This window comes from Sycon ciliatum, chromosome 3 (assembly GCF_964019385.1).
Source record: "Sycon ciliatum chromosome 3, ocSycCili1.1, whole genome shotgun sequence".
Lineage (NCBI taxonomy): Eukaryota > Metazoa > Porifera > Calcarea > Leucosolenida > Sycettidae > Sycon > Sycon ciliatum.
The window spans coordinates 4,325,752-4,343,882 of NC_088645.1; the positions used below are offsets into that span (position 1 = coordinate 4,325,752).

Below are 18,131 nucleotides of genomic sequence, written 5' to 3' on the forward strand. Positions count from 1 at the left end.
AGAGCGAACTCTCTAGGTCATGCATGTACAGGATGGCAAAGGGGGGCGCTAGGTTATTGCCCATAGCCACACCATCCTTCTGGTGGTACACCTGCGCTCCAAACCGGAAGTAGTTGGAGCTCAGCACATGTGCGAGGAGCTCCTTGACCTGCCCAATTCGGAAACCGAACAGATCGATGCTGCCCTCGTGTTGTCGGAGGACTCTCATGACTGCTGCAATGCCATCGTTAATCGGGATGCTAGGGTAAAGGGCCACCACATCCATAGTCACAATGATGGTGCCGGGCGGGGCCTTGAGGTTGGGAAACGCGCTCCTCATACACTGGAGTGCTTCAACAGTGTTCTCCAGGTGTGCTGGCACGAACTGGAGACATTGATTGAGGATGCGTTCGAGGACTATGGAGATGTTTGTAACTGGGCTGCCGCAGGCCGCAACGACTGGTCTGAGAGGAATATTGGACTTGTGGTCTTTTGGAAGACCGTACATTTCAGGAAGCTGTTGTCACCCGGCATCACGGCTGTGTATAATCCCTTTTCCAAGGATCCCTCGCAAACTCGGCGGAGTATCTTTCGGGTCTCCTCCTCCCACTGGTCGATAGTAAGCTCAACTTTCTCAAACCGGGACTCGTCGACAACAGGGATTCTGCCTTCTCCAGGTAAGTGGTCATTTCATTGCTACAAATTTGTTGCTTTTATCAGATTTTTTATGATGACCGACTCGTCCTTGCCGACCTTCATGAGCTGCTCACGATCAGAGTGAGACAGGTTCGGCTGCGGCACTCGCGAGTTTTTGTACAGGGCCATTGCTTCGCGCTTGAAGCTCGCCAGGCTGTACTCTTCGTCCTTGGACAGTTTAGGGCCCTGCTGGAAACCATGTGCCTTCAGGTGCCAGATCTTGGGTTCAAATTTGGCGGGACCTCCGTCAGCCATAGATGGCTGCTGTTCCGAGGACTGCCTCCACCAGCGAAGAGAGTACGCCATTCTTTCGACGCCCACCTCGACGTCTTGCATAACTCTCTGGTTGGCTTTGCCAGCCGACGGAACAAAGCCCGCACATGTGCTGAGCTCCAACTACTTCCGGTTTGGAGCGCAGGTGTACCACCAGAAGGATGGTGTGGCTATGGGCAGGTGTACCACCAGAAGGATGGTGTGGCTATGGGCAATAACCTAGCGCCCCCCCTTTGCCATCCTGTACATGCATGACCTAGAGAGTTCGCTCTTGCGTAGTGCACCTGCCAGCCCAGTTCTGTACAAGCGCTACATCGATGATGTTTTCATTGTGTGGAACCTCGGTCCGGAACTTCTGCAGAGTTTCCTAGATCACTTCAATAATGCCGATCCTAATATTAAATTCACTCACCAATCCACGGAGTTGACTGGCTCAATCAATTTCATGGACACGACCGTCCATGTCTCACCAGATGGATCTATATCCTATGAACTATACCGCAAGCCATGTCACAGCGGACTGGTATCAGACTACAACTCGTCAGTTCCCAACCAGCAAAAGAAAGCAATTGCTTCCTCTGAGTTCCTGCGTGCCGTCCGCCTATCCTCCGATGCCGACACCCTAAAAAGAAGTGAAGAAAAAGTAACCAACATCCTAAAATTCAACAACTTCCCAGAGTCAGTTATAGTTTCGGCACGTGAACGAGCTATGCGCCCCCGACGTGTCAGAGTGCAGAATGAATACCGTGTCACCCTCAACCTACCGTTTCACACCGAGTATATCCACAACAAAATTCATAAATTACTCCGGAAGTACAAGATAAATGCCCAGCTGATTTACAGGAACCGCCGTCTAAGTTCTATGATTTGCACGTCTGCCCTCCGCAAACCACCATGCCGCAGGTATGTAGACCCGTCCAGGCCCCGTAAACGGGGGCGGCCCAAAGCTGCTTGTGTCGCCTGCATGTCCGGTTCAGGGGCATGCACGGAGCGAAATGTTGTATACCACCTCGAGTGCAAATGTGGTGATAAATATGTCGGAGAGACGTACCGCAGCCTCGCTACTAGGACAAAAGAACACAACGACGACGCACGCAACACAGTGAGCGGCACCGCGCTGGGTGAGCATTTCGCGGCCAAGCATGCATCTGACCCATTGCCATTGGGAGCAACGGCTTTCTCAGGTATCCGGGTTCTCGGTTCTGAGCGTGACCGCCCCAGGAGGAGGATCCGGGAGGCCATCAATATCAGGGAGCGATCCCCGGAAATTAACAATAACAGTGGCTGGGATCTGCTATAACACCACCTTACTGCGAGTGGCGCGGGGCTCTAGACACCTCACTGGTGGTGTGAGACTGGAACTGGGCTGTTATCACTGCTGTAGCGCAGTATCTACTTTCCTCGCCGTTTGTGCTTGTGTTGTCATGTATATGTAGTAATGCACACCCGCCATGACGTGCTTTGCACTTCTCTACGCGCGCTGTCACTATGTACCGCGCTTTGCTTGCTTGCCTCCTTCTTTTATACTGCTGTTCTTTCCATGTCCACTTCATTCCTGATGATGGTCATAAAGACCGAAACGTTGTAACGATACCAATGGATTTGTGTGAAATGCAGTGCTCTCTTGAGTGTAGGCAGGTTGCCTGCAAACAATTCAAGTATAATGAAGCTGCGTGAAGCGTCCTTCAAAATTTTGAAACGGTTCTCCCCCTCAAGGACTCAGACGCCCTGGTTGTTCGTGAAGTGGGCATGGAAACTAGAGCGGAGTCTTTGTCAGGTGCATTTTCTGCTTCAATGTCGGCGGAAACATTTAGTCCCATATTTTATTCAGCGCAGCGTGCCCCAGCCTATAGGTTCCCGACCTTCCAGAGCTACCCGTCGCGATGCCTATGTTCGCAACCTTCTGAGGGATGCCATCGAGGACAAATTTCGGTGGAAGTCCCACTGCTATGGACTATTCACGGCGCGGAGGGCCGACCTGCGCTCGTACTCCAAGCAAGACTATATTTGGCTACGTGCCTTGTGCAATGCTGTGTGTCATGCGGAACGACTTGCCTCCCGACGCCGGCTCACCCTTAAGCTAGAGCGTCTATGCCAGCAGCAGTCGTTCGTGGGCTTCCCCCATTGCCAGCTGCCTGCAGGTGGTCACCGCAACAATGTCACGACGCAAGACCGCTCTGGATGTGCTCTTGACTTAGACAACTGTGTGTCGAGTGAGGCGCTGGACCTCCTTAGACTCGGGCCGGGCTTTGTTCCGTCGGCTGGCAAAGCCAACCAGAGAGTTATGCAAGACGTCGAGGTGGGCGTCGAAAGAATGGCGTACTCTCTTCGCTGGTGGAGGCAGTCCTCGGAACAGCAGCCATCTATGGCTGACGGAGGTCCCGCCAAATTTGAACCCAAGATCTGGCACCTGAAGGCACATGGTTTCCAGCAGGGCCCTAAACTGTCCAAGGACGAAGAGTACAGCCTGGCGAGCTTCAAGCGCGAAGCAATGGCCCTGTACAAAAACTCGCGAGTGCCGCAGCCGAACCTGTCTCACTCTGATCGTGAGCAGCTCATGAAGGTCGGCAAGGACGAGTCGGTCATCATAAAAAAATCTGATAAAAGCAACAAATTTGTAGCAATGAAAATGACCACTTACCTGGAGAAGGCAGAATCCCTGTTGTCGGACGAGTCCCGGTTTGAGAAAGTTGAGCTTACTATCGACCAGTGGGAGGAGGAGACCCGAAAGATACTCCGCCGAGTTTGCGAGGGATCCTTGGAAAAGGGATTATACACAGCCGTGATGCCGGGTGACAACAGCTTCCCTGAAATGTACGGTCTTCCAAAAGACCACAAGTCCAATATTCCTCTCAGACCAGTCGTTGCGGCCTGCGGCAGCCCAGTTACAAACATCTCCATAGTCCTCGAACGCATCCTCAATCAATGTCTCCAGTTCGTGCCAGCACACCTGGAGAACACTGTTGAAGCACTCCAGTGTATGAGGAGCGCGTTTCCCAACCTCAAGGCCCCGCCCGGCACCATCATTGTGACTATGGATGTGGTGGCCCTTTACCCTAGCATCCCGATTAACGATGGCATTGCAGCAGTCATGAGAGTCCTCCGACAACACGAGGGCAGCATCGATCTGTTCGGTTTCCGAATTGGGCAGGTCAAGGAGCTCCTCGCACATGTGCTGAGCTCCAACTACTTCCGGTTTGGAGCGCAGGTGTACCACCAGAAGGATGGTGTGGCTATGGGCAATAACCTAGCGCCCCCCTTTGCCATCCTGTACATGCATGACCTAGAGAGTTCGCTCTTGCGTAGTGCACCTGCCAGCCCAGTTCTGTACAAGCGCTACATCGATGATGTTTTCATTGTGTGGAACCTCGGTCCGGAACTTCTGCAGAGTTTCCTAGATCACTTCAATAATGCCGATCCTAATATTAAATTCACTCACCAATCCACGGAGTTGACTGGCTCAATCAATTTCATGGACACGACCGTCCATGTCTCACCAGATGGATCTATATCCTATGAACTATACCGCAAGCCATGTCACAGCGGACTGGTATCAGACTACAACTCGTCAGTTCCCAACCAGCAAAAGAAAGCAATTGCTTCCTCTGAGTTCCTGCGTGCCGTCCGCCTATCCTCCGATGCCGACACCCTAAAAAGAAGTGAAGAAAAAGTAACCAACATCCTAAAATTCAACAACTTCCCAGAGTCAGTTATAGTTTCGGCACGTGAACGAGCTATGCGCCCCCGACGTGTCAGAGTGCAGAATGAATACCGTGTCACCCTCAACCTACCGTTTCACACCGAGTATATCCACAACAAAATTCATAAATTACTCCGGAAGTACAAGATAAATGCCCAGCTGATTTACAGGAACCGCCGTCTAAGTTCTATGATTTGCACGTCTGCCCTCCGCAAACCACCATGCCGCAGGTATGTAGACCCGTCCAGGCCCCGTAAACGGGGGCGGCCCAAAGCTGCTTGTGTCGCCTGCATGTCCGGTTCAGGGGCATGCACGGAGCGAAATGTTGTATACCACCTCGAGTGCAAATGTGGTGATAAATATGTCGGAGAGACGTACCGCAGCCTCGCTACTAGGACAAAAGAACACAACGACGACGCACGCAACACAGTGAGCGGCACCGCGCTGGGTGAGCATTTCGCGGCCAAGCATGCATCTGACCCATTGCCATTGGGAGCAACGGCTTTCTCAGGTATCCGGGTTCTCGGTTCTGAGCGTGACCGCCCCAGGAGGAGGATCCGGGAGGCCATCAATATCAGGGAGCGATCCCCGGAAATTAACAATAACAGTGGCTGGGATCTGCTATAACACCACCTTACTGCGAGTGGCGCGGGGCTCTAGACACCTCACTGGTGGTGTGAGACTGGAACTGGGCTGTTATCACTGCTGTAGCGCAGTATCTACTTTCCTCGCCGTTTGTGCTTGTGTTGTCATGTATATGTAGTAATGCACACCCGCCATGACGTGCTTTGCACTTCTCTACGCGCGCTGTCACTATGTACCGCGCTTTGCTTGCTTGCCTCCTTCTTTTATACTGCTGTTCTTTCCATGTCCACTTCATTCCTGATGATGGTCATAAAGACCGAAACGTTGTAACGATACCAATGGATTTGTGTGAAATGCAGTGCTCTCTTGAGTGTAGGCAGGTTGCCTGCAAACAATTCAATTATTATTATTATTATTATTTTAAACTCGGATGTTGAGCCATAAATAAATGTAGAAGAGAAAAGGAAATATGGATACGAGTTAAGAGTAACTCTCCATCACTGTAACATGATACTATATACAGTCAGAAAGTGCAATAACTAGGCACAAAACTGACAGAGTACTGAGACATTCGACGTCCTGACACCTAACTTCAACACATGTCCGTAGCGCTAACCGACAGCCTTCCAAATTGGAAGGTTCAAGGTTTTTGGAAAGACCAAAGAGGGGAAGGCAAGCGCAACGAAAACGAGCAAAAGCTACAGTCCCAACGGAACAAAGAATGTCGATTGTTACTGGACGAGTTGGGTGGTGTGCTGCTTTGCTGCTTCGAATTGTAGTTAGACCACTTTGTCAAATATCATACTGGTCTCGTCATCGTCCAGTAACAATCGACATTCTTTGTTCCGTTGGGACTGTAGCTTTTGCTCGTTTTCGTTGCGCTTGCCTTCCCCTCTTTGGTCTTTCCAAAACCTTGAACCTTCCAAGTTGGAAGGCTGTCGGTTAGCGCTACGGACATGTGTTGAAGTTAGGTGTCAGGACGTCGAATGTCTCAGTACTCTGTCAGTTTTGTGCCTAGTTATTGCACTTTCTGACTGTATATAGTATCATGTTACAGTGATGGAGAGTTACTCTTAACTCGTATCCATATGTCCTTTTCTCTTCTACATTTATTTATGGCTCAACATCCGAGTTTAAAATTGCATACCTGATGAGCCGTCACGAACCATACGGCGAAACGTACGTCGTGTGAAACAACTTGTTTTGTAGTCAACTAGTCCATCACAATGTCATGCATGAGGAGTACTGTAGGAGTTTGGCTTTCGGCTTGTACAATTCGTTTTCGCAAAGCTTCCCTTTCTTTACTTATCTTTGATATTTATGACCCACCCAAGTTGGGTGGTGTGCTGCTTTGCTGCTTCGAATTGTAGTTAGACCGCTTTGTCAAATATCATACTGGTCTCGTCATCGTCCAGTAACAATCGACATTCTTTGTTCCGTTGGGACTGTAGCTTTTGCTCGTTTTCGTTGCGCTTGCCTTCCCCTCTTTGGTCTTTCCAAAACCTTGAACCTTCCAAGTTGGAAGGCTGTCGGTTAGCGCTACGGACATGTGTTGAAGTTAGGTGTCAGGACGTCGAATGTCTCAGTACTCTGTCAGTTTTGTGCCTAGTTATTGCACTTTCTGACTGTATATAGTATCATGTTACAGTGATGGAGAGTTACTCTTAACTCGTATCCATATGTCCTTTTCTCTTCTACATTTATTTATGGCTCAACATCCGAGTTTAAAATTGCACACCTGATGAGCCGTCACGAACCATACGGCGAAACGTACGTCGTGTGAAACAACTTTGTAGTCAACTAGTCCATCACAATGTCATGCATGAGGAGTACTGTAGGAGTTTGGCTTTCGGTTTGTACAATTCGTTTTCGCAAAGCTTCCCTTTCTTTACTTATCTTTGATATTTATGACCCACCCAAGTTGGGTGGTGTGCTGCTTTGCTGCTTCGAATGGTAGTTAGACCGCTTTGTCAAATATCATACTGGTCTCGTCATCGTCCAGTAACAATCGACATTCTTTGTTCCGTTGGGACTGTAGCTTTTGCTCGTTTTCGTTGGGCTTGCCTTCCCCTCTTTGGTCTTTCCAAAACCTTGAACCTTCCAAGTTGGAAGGCTGTCGGTTAGCGCTACGGACATGTGTTGAAGTTAGGTGTCAGGACGTCGAATGTCTCAGTACTCTGTCAGTTTTGTGCCTAGTTATTGCACTTTCTGACTGTATTATAGTATCATGTTACAGTGATGGAGAGATACTCTTATCTCGTATCCATATGTCCTTTTCTCTTCTACATTATTATTATTATTATTTCACCGTCCAGTGGCAGAAGCCAATGCAAAGGAGGGGGCGTTAGCCAGCCATGGCAAGAGAGAAAAAAAAGAAAGAGTGAAGGAAAGAAGATGATAATCGGAAGAAAATAATGCATCAGCGGGGTGAAATGTATCACTATGTTGCCCATGGTGGAGAGCGGCGAGATAAGCTAGCAAAACAGGCGAGCGAGCCTACAACGTGGCATGACATTTAACATGGTCTATGAACTGTCTAATATTGGATATCGTTTTCATTTCCATGGGCAGCTTGAGCCAATACTATTATGCAGAGAAGATAGGAGATTTGGTAAACATAGTTGACAAAGCTCTGGGAAGTACTATGCCATTGCGAGTGTCCCGTGCGAAACGGTAAACTAATTCACATGTAATACATGCAGTATGTAACACTACGGCAACGAGAGAGCTTGCAAGCTCAGGGCCCTACGCTATGCTCTTTTGCTTGATGACCTAGACAAAAAAAGCATAGGGATGTTATAAATTCTTTAAATTCTTATAAATTTCTCCTTTTTTTTTAAAGACATAACCTGGAATTCGAACCCGCACTATCGCCCTGCATGCATCCCCCGATACGCTTCGCATACATACTAATTCTTCCAAGTTGCTTCACGTTATGATCTTGCATTGGAAAGCCCTATTTGAATATGCATTGTGGCCAGCCGTCTTTGATGGCATGGTACGGGACAGGTACGGGACAGGTACTGGACAGGTACGGTCGAGGGTAATACGACACCGTCAACCGCCTTGATGACCTAGGCAAAAAAAGCATAGGGATGTTATAAAATTTTCAATTCTCCTATTTTTTTCAGGCATAACCCGGAATTCGAAACCGCACTATCGCCCTACATGAATTCTCCCAAACACTTTGCATTCATACTCATTCTTCCAAGTTTCTTCACGTTATGATCTCGCGTTTGAAAGCCCTATTTGAATATTGCGGCCAGCTGTATGTGGCCAGCTGTGTTTGATGATACGGCACGGTACGGGACAGATACGGTATAGCGCCAGACGTGACACAAACAAACAAACACCAAATTAAAGCTGTGTGGACCCTGGCTAGCGCCAGACGTTACTGAAGTAACGTCTTCTGCATAGCTACGGGAATAAACACAAACCCTGCAGCTGGTAACACTGCAATAAACACAAATGCACACCCTGCAGCTGGATCAGATAACTCACAACGAATGCACAGAGCCCACACATGATTGCCATTTTTGTACTGACATAAGACAAAGATGATCTATCATGACATCATGAAATCATAACATCATAACATCATGACATCATGACATCATGATATCATGACACCGTAACATCATGACATCACAGAGCCCGCAGACACCACGCATGCATAGTATATGTGTGGTTCAAACAGAAAGATAAATTCTCTTCTTATAATGAAAGCGAAAAGGAATGAATTCGCCGACAGTCATTTACTATAGCATTGCATTATGTTTCAGGATTAATATCACATCGAAATCAGCTCATCAAACCTCGCCTTTGCATCTCTCAACACATTGCTGCACCAGCGGCTGAATATCCATTCCAGCGGTTACAGAAGACACATCAATGAAAATACATTGTGACGCCGATTACTGAGGATGCGCTGTGACCGTCACTGAAGTCTAGTCTGTTTCCGTAGTTACTGGAGAATCTTGAAGAAGTACTCAACCTAGGGGAATGAATTTAGTAGAGGAAAATATGGAATCCACGATCACAGGACGCACACACATACACACATGCACGAACACACCCATACACACACACATACACACACATACACACACGCACACACATACGCGCGTGCGTGCACACAAACACATGCACACACACACACACACACACACACACACAAGAGCACACACACAAACAATGTCTAGCAATGCACTCCAGGGCACTTTGTACATTTCATTCTTTCGTTATCTTAGCTCTCTTTCTGAACTCTGTTAACAGTCACAACTGCTGCTTGGAGTGTGAGTCGGAGAGCAGCGAAAGAAGCAGTTGTACAAGAGCAACGACAAAATGGTGCTCAGATCCACGACCATGAGATTAAGACAAGCATGCTCTACCGAGTGTGGAACAGGAACAATTCCATTCTCGACGGGAACGAGAGTTCAGACAGAATACCATAAGAGAGATTGTGTGAGAAATGCAGATGCGACTTCTGCATATACAGGCACATCTGAACATTGCAGCATTCTCAGGGGTAGACCCACACCGCAGACAAAGGGTTTCTCTAGATAGGCAGGCAAGATATCGAAAGGAGTTATGGGAACAGGACATATGTCCTGTTCCTAAACGTTCCTCATTGACATTCCCTATGAACTACAAGATTAGCGTGAGAATGAGACCAGACCAGAATAGGACCAACACCAGAATAAGACCAAAACCGGAATGAGACCAAAACCAGAATGAGACCAGATCAGAAAAATGTTGTATTTGTTCGGTCATTCCGGAACGAGCATGGAATGCAGTCGATACCCATTGCGGAGTCGGAATGAGAGTAGCAAACAAACGCGCGTGCATGCACTCGGGAATCTGGCAGATGTTTTGCGAGACTCCGGAAACGGCGGTCGAATGTTTTGTTTTTGAGATCTACTAGTTGTTTTTTGCAGCCTTGCAAAGATAAGCTGGTAGCCTAAGAATGTTGTGGTTGCTATCTTGCTTCCGTACGTTTCTAGTTCTGCATACCCCTCCGACGATAATGGTGAAGGAGCGGCCAAACTCGGCATAGGTCTACGAGCTCCACTGGGGTAAACGCCTGTACGCAACGTTTGGCCGCTACTTCATCATGACTATTCTGTATTCGACCTCGTATCAGTCACAGAAACGGCTCTAGCTCTTCACGGATTGGAAGCGCTTGTTTGACGGAGGTGCGGTTGTAAGAAGAAGTCGAGTGGCAGGTTCAGTGCCTGTGTGGGTGATTATGTGCTATGCATTGGCGGGCCTGCCTCCCTGACCGAGTGATTCTGGAGGCCCTGCTCGACGATGAGGAGGAGAGGTGCGAGGGCATCAATCCAGTTCTTGTCCTGACCGAACGCTGTCTCAGGCAGCGAAGGGTAAAATATGCCACAAACCAGTAGCGGTAACTATCCCGAAGTTACAGTATCAGCCTACACCCTGGACGATTTTCGGCAACATTCCGTATGTCGACAATCGCGTTTGAGGTTTTGTTGGTGGAGGTATACAACAGTGACAGCCCCCAGTGGCCGCCGCGCATTTTCATTCCGCTCGGAATGAGCACTCATTCCACTTTTTCTTTGGAATCGCCAGAATCGATTCTGCCCCCTTCATTACGCCACCGGAATCGGAATTGCATGGAACAAACGCTGTCCGTTGCATCAAACAAACGCACCGCAACCAAAACACGGTGGAATGACTTTGGAATGGTGTCGGAATGACACCGAACAAACTCAACCTAAGACCAGACCAGAAAAGACCAGACCAGAATAAGACCAGACCGGAATAAGACCAGACCAGAATAAGACCAGACCGGAATAAGACCAGACCGGAATGAGATCAGACCGGAATAAGACCAGACCGGAATGAGACCAGACCGGAATGAGACCAGAACGGAACGAGATCAGACCGGAATGAGACCAGACCGGAATGAGACCAGACCGGAATGAGACCAGACCGGAATGAGACCAGACCGGAATGAGACCAGACCGGAATGAGATCAGACCGGAATGAGACCAGACCGGATGAGACCAGACCGGAAGGAGACCAGACCGGAATGAGACCAGACCGGAATGAGAACAGACCGGAATGAGACCAGACCGGAATAAGACCAGACCGGAATGAGACCAGACCGGAATGAGATCAGATCAGCATAAGACCAGACTAGGCTTTCCCCAAATCGGCCCGGTTTTTGTTCGCCTATTTGGCTGTTCGCTCGGTTCAAAAATACATCAGATTCGGCTGAAAAATCAGCTGATTGTTCGAAAATCGGCTGCAAAATTGGAATATTTTGAAAATCGGCCAAAAGAATTGTGGGCATACTGGCTTCAAGAGTGGTGAGACACTGGGGAAAAGAAATTCTAGTTTTTTACTAGTAATGATCTTCCTAAAGGCTAATGTTTGTTTGGGAGGAGTTCAAAAGACACGAGTCACATGACCTCAACACACTAGTACCACAAGTACTGCAATGGAGAGCTCGAGCGGTCATGCTTGCAGCAACATCTTTCATTCATAAACTCACTTTGCAACAACATCATTCATTCGTAAGCGGTCATGTTTGCAGCAACATCATTCATTCGTAAGCGGTCATGTTTGCAGCAACATCATTCATTCGTAAGCGGTCATGTTTGCAGCAACATCATTCATTCGTAAGCGGTCATGTTTGCAGCAACATCATTCATTCGTAAACGGTCATGTTTGCAGCACATCATTCATTCGTAAGCGGTCATGCTTGCAGCAACATCATTCATTCGTAAGCGGTCATGTTTGCAGCAACATCATTCATTCGTAAGCGGTCATGTTTGCAGCAACATCTTTCATTCGTAAACTCACTTTGCAACAACATCATTCATTCGTAAGCGGTCATGGTTGCAGCAACATCATTCATTCGTAAGCGGTCATGTTTGCAGCAACATCATTCATTCGTAAGCGGTCATGTTTGCAGCAACATCATTCATTCGTAAGCGGTCATGCTTGCAGCAACATCTTTCATTCATAAACTCACTTTGCAACAAACATCATTCATTCGTAAGCGGTCATGTTTGCAGCAACATCATTCATTCGTAAGCGGTCATGTTTGCAGCAACATCATTCATTCGTAAGCGGTCATGTTTGCAGCAACATCATTCATTCGTAAGCGGTCATGTTTGCAGCAACATCATTCATTCGTAAACGGTCATGTTTGCAGCAACATCATTCATTCGTAAGCGGTCATGCTTGCAGCAACATCATTCATTCGTAAGCGGTCATGTTTGCAGCAACATCATTCATTCGTAAGCGGTCATGTTTGCAGCAACATCTTTCATTCGTAAACTCACTTTGCAACAACATCATTCATTCGTAAGCGGTCATGGTTGCAGCAACATCATTCATTCGTAAGCGGTCATGTTTGCAGCAACATCATTCATTCGTAAGCGGTCATGTTTGCAGCAACATCATTCATTCGTAAGCGGTCATGTTTGCAGCAACATCATTCATTCGTAAACGGTCATGCTTGCAGCAACATCTTTCATTCGTAAACTCACTTTGCAACAACATCATTCATTCGTAAGCGGTCATGTTTGCAGCAACATCATTCATTCGTAAGCGGTCATGTTTGCAGCAACATCATTCATTCGTAAGCGGTCATGTTTGCAGCAACATCATTCATTCGTAAGCGGTCATGTTTGCAGCAACATCATTCATTCGTAAACGGTCATGTTTGCAGCAACATCATTCATTCGTAGCGGTCATGCTTGCAGCAACATCATTCATTCGTAAGCGGTTCATGTTTGCAGCAACATCATTCATTCGTAAGCGGTCATGTTTGCAGCAACATCTTTCATTCGTAAACTCACTTTGCAACAACATCATTCATTCGTAAGCGGTCATGTTTGCAGCAACATCATTCATTCGTAAGCGGTCATGTTTGCAGCAACATCATTCATTCGTAAGCGGTCATGTTTGCAGCAACATCATTCATTCGTAAGCGGTCATGTTTGCAGCAACATCATTCATTCGTAAACGGTCATGTTTGCAGCAACATCATTCATTCGTAAGCGGTCATGCTTGCAGCAACATCATTCATTCGTAAGCGGTCATGTTTGCAGCAACATCATTCATTCGTAAGCGGTCATGTTTGCAGCAACATCATTCATTCGTAAGCGGTCATGTTTGCAGCAACATCATTCATTCGTAAACGGTCATGTTTGCAGCAACATCATTCATTCGTAAGCGGTCATGTTTGCAGCAACATCATTCATTCGTAAGTGGTCATGTTTGCAGCAACATCATTCATTCGTAAGCGGTCATGTTTGCAGCAACATCATTCATTCGTAAGCGGTCATGTTTGCAGCAACATCATTCATTCGTAAGCGGTCATGCTTGCAGCAACATCATTCATTCGTAAGCGGTCATGTTTGCAGCAACATCATTCATTCGTAAGCGGTCATGTTTGCAGCAACATCATTCATTCGTAAGCGGTCATGTTTGCAGCAACATCATTCATTCGTAAACGGTCATGTTGCAGCAACATCATTCATTCGTAAGCGGTCATGCTTGCAGCAACATCATTCATTCGTAAGCGGTCATGTTTGCAGCAACATCATTCATTTGTATGCGGTCATGTTTGCAGCAACATCATTCATTCGTAAACGGTCATGTTTGCAGCAACATCATTCATTCGTAAGCGGTCACGTTTGCAGCAACATCATTCATTCGTAAGCGGTCATGCTTGCAGCAACATCATTCATTCGTAAGCGGTCATGTTTTGCAGCAACATCATTCATTCGTAAGCGGTCATGTTTTGCAGCAACATCATTCATTCGTAACGGTCATGTTTGCAGCAACATCATTCATTCGTAAGCGGTCATGTTTGCAGCAACATCATTCATTCGTAAGTGGTCATGTTTGCAGCAACATCATTCATTCGTAAGCGGTCATGTTTGCAGCAACATCATTCATTCGTAAGCGGTCACGTTTGCAGCAACATCATTCATTCGTAAGCGGTCATGTTTGCAGCAACATCATTCATTCGTAAGCGGTCATGTTTGCAGCAACATCATTCATTCGTAAAGCGGTCATGATTGCAGCAACATCATTCATTCGTAAGCGGTCATGCTTGCAGCAACATCCTTCATTCGTAAGCGGTCATTCTTGCAGCAACATCATTCATTCGTAAGCGGTCATGCTTGCAGCAACATCATTCATTCGTAAGCGGTCATGCTTGCAGCAACATCATTCATTCGTAAGCGGTCATGCTTGCAGCAACATCATTCATTCGTAAGCGGTCATGCTTGCAGCAACATCATTCATTCGTTAGCGGTCATGCTTGCAGCAACATCATTCATTCGTAAGCGGTCATGCTTGTAGCAACATCATTCATTCGTAAACGGTCATGTTTGCAGCAACATCATTCATTCGTAAGTGGTCATGTTTGCAGCAACATCATTCATTCGTAAGCGGTCATGTTTGCAGCAACATCATTCATTCGTAAGCGGTCATGCTTGCAGCAACATCATTCATTCGTAAGCGGTCATGCTTGCAGCAACATCATTCATTCGTAAGCGGTCATGTTTGCAGCAACATCATTCATTCGTAAGTGGTCATGTTTGCAGCAACATCATTCATTCGTAAGCGGTCATGTTTGCAGCAACATCATTCATTCGTAAGCGGTCATGCTTGCAGCAACATCATTCATTCGTAAGCGGTCATGCTTGCAGCAACATCATTCATTCGTAAGCGGTCATGCTTGCAGCAACATCATTCATTCGTAAGCGGTCATGCTTGCAGCAACATCATTCATTCGTTAGCGGTCATGCTTGCAGCAACATCATTCATTCGTAAGCGGTCATGCTTGTAGCAACATCATTCATTCGTAAACGGTCATGCTTGCAGCAACATCATTCATTCGTAAGCGGTCATGCTTGCAGCAACATTATTCATTCGTAAGCGGTCATGCTTGCAGCAACATCATTCATTCGTAAGCGGTCATGCTTGCAGCAACATTATTCATTCGTAAGCGGTCATGCTTGCAGCAACATCATTCATTCGTAAGCGGTCATGCTTGCAGAAAACATCATTCATTCGTAAACTCACTTTGCAACAAAATATTGTAGATTTTCGGCGTTTCTCAAAGGAACCCTCCAAAATCGGCGAAAACCTTATCAATTTTCCGGTAAGTCTCGTTCACGGAGAATTTTGTGGCCGGCCGATTTGGGGAAGCCTAGACCTGACCATACCAGCATGACACCATACCAGCATGACACCATACCAGCATGACACCATACCAGCATGACACGAGACCAGCATGACACCATACCAGCATGACACCATACCAGCATGACACCATACCAGCATGACACCATACCAGCATGACACGAGACCAGCATGACACCATACCAGCATGACACCATACCAGCATAACACCATACCAGCATGACACCATACCAGCATAACACCATACCAGCATAACACCATACCAGCATGACACCATACCAGCATGACACGAGACCAGCATGACACCATACCAGCATGACACCATACCAGCATGACACGAGACCAGCATGACACGAGACCAGCATGACACGAGACCAGCATGACACCATACCAGCATGACACCATACCAGCATGACACCATACCAGCATGACACCATACCAGCATGACACGAGACCAGCATGACACCATACCAGCATGACACCATACCAGCATGACACCATACCAGCATAACACCATACCAGCATGACACCATACCAGCATGACACGAGACCAGCATGACACCGTACCAGCATGACACCATACCAGCATGACACCATACCAGCATGACACGAGACCAGCATGACACCATACCAGCATGACACCACACCAGCATGACACCGTACAAGCATGACACCATACCAGCATGACACCGTACCAGCATGACACCATACCAGCATGAGATACAGCACCACTCACCTCCAGCATGCCGTCATCAGCTAGGTCAGTGCAGTGAACAGCATTCTTCAATTTGTTGTGTCCATATTTTGCACGCAACGTGCTGGGACGCAAGTGACGAGCTATCTCCTGTTGAACAACAGAACAGATGATAAACGTACACATCCACGTACGTACACACGTGCACACGATTGTGCACACGTGTACACGATTGTGCAATCACATACCACACGTACGCATGCACGCACGCACGCACACACACACACACACACACAACCACACAGACACACACATATGTTATGTTTATAATATTATTGTGAGCACAAACACACAATCAAGAATAAGAAGAGAAAGCAACTTTCGCCGTTTCTGGGATATGTACAGTAAGACTTCTAAAAAGTAGTAGCAGCTACCACAATGGGGCAGTCGCAGAAGCCATAGCAGCTACAGCAGCATCACTGAAGCATGTGCAGTGGGAGTAATAGCAGCTACAGCAGCAACACTGATGCTGGTAGAGTTGGAGAAATAGCCTTTCAAACTCAAAAGTATGACAGGCTACTGCATGGCTGGACTGATCAAGGACTATTTGAACTATGGCACGATCCCCTGGATGTAGTAGAGCAAATGATAGCAAATTGATGAGTCGAACCCTAGCCCAAACAACAACAGCATACCACCAGCTAGGGAGTAGTACATGGTTAGTGGCGAATGTTGATCTTACTGGATCTGCTGGTCCAACAAACTGTCTGAACTGCTCTACACAAGCACCGCCATGTTGATGAATTAATGCCATGGCAACGCATGCTCCTGAGCACAACTCAGATACCATCTCCTGCCGAGTGGCACAATAGGAATGCAGACAAACACACACCGACACACAGACACACACACACACACACACACACACATGCATACACACACGCACAGACACACACAAAACACACATGCATACACACGCACACAGACACACACAAAACACACATGCATACACACGCGCGCGCGCGCGCCCGCAGACACACACAAACACATAATGTAGATCAACATTTCTCTCCCGATATGTAGAGGAGGGACATGTCCAGGCGGCCACTCTGATAATGAGACCACCTGTCACAGGGGACCACGAAAAAACTAGGATCAAGGGACACCCTGGATAAGGAGACCACCTGTCACAGAGGACCACCATACCTAGGACCAACGGATACCCTGGGATAAGGAGACCACCTGTCACAGAGGACCACCATACCTACGACCAAGGGATACCCTGGATAAGGAGACCACCTGTCACAGAGGACCACCATACCTAGGACCAAGGGATACCCTGGATAATGAGACCACCTGTCACAGAGGACCACCATACCTAGGATCAAGGGATACCCTGGATAAAGAGACCACCTGTCACAGAGGACCACCACAACTATGATCAAGGGACACCCTGATAAGGAGACCACCTGTCACAGGGGGACCATGGCAACTATGATCAAGGAACACCCTGGGTAAGGAGACCACGTGTAGACAGTGCCTAAATTTCGACGACCCATTGAGCAGTCAACATTATGCAGGAGTCACTGCAGGAAGACATGGCCCTGTAGTCTCCTTACATACTGATGCTCTATACATAGAGCCCATAAGCTGTTCTGCTGGCCTACCAGCATGACATCATTGGTAAAACGTCTAAAGGCTGCCTTTGCCTCAACCAATATCAAAACTAAATTCCACATGTAATGGATTGGATTTGGTGATGAACGGTGCGTCACAATCTCATCAAAGCAAACACAATCAACCCCCGTCATGAGAAAGTACTCAGGCACAATTGTCTTTGTCATTTCTTTTACCCTCTAGGCTCTAACTCACCGGATATTCGGCAACGACACCTCTGTAGACTTCCAAGAACTCCTCTGCTGTGCTCTTGTCCAAATGGTACTAGACACACAGAAAGTTAGATACACACACACATGAACACACAAGCACACACATGCACACACACAC

The 18,131-nt window shown here is 47.4% G+C and overlaps 1 protein-coding gene and 1 long non-coding RNA gene across 2 annotated transcripts in view; both read right to left on the reverse strand.

Annotated features, from left to right (window-relative positions):
- Window positions 1-18,131, reverse strand: part of LOC135811240 (uncharacterized) — a 143,902-nt gene that overhangs the window by 11,768 nt on the left and 114,003 nt on the right. The window lies entirely within an intron of this gene.
- Window positions 8,917-18,131, reverse strand: part of LOC135812342 (nucleoside diphosphate kinase homolog 7-like) — a 25,001-nt gene continuing 15,786 nt past the window's right edge. Inside the window, exons 5-8 of the mRNA XM_065325722.1 lie at window positions 17,997-18,065; window positions 16,867-16,977; window positions 16,167-16,274; window positions 8,917-9,227 (exon numbers count right to left, since the gene is read on the reverse strand). Of these exons, the coding sequence (XP_065181794.1) occupies window positions 9,198-9,227; window positions 16,167-16,274; window positions 16,867-16,977; window positions 17,997-18,065 (318 nt within the window). The 3' untranslated portion in view covers window positions 8,917-9,197. The remainder of the gene's footprint in view (window positions 9,228-16,166; window positions 16,275-16,866; window positions 16,978-17,996; window positions 18,066-18,131) is intronic.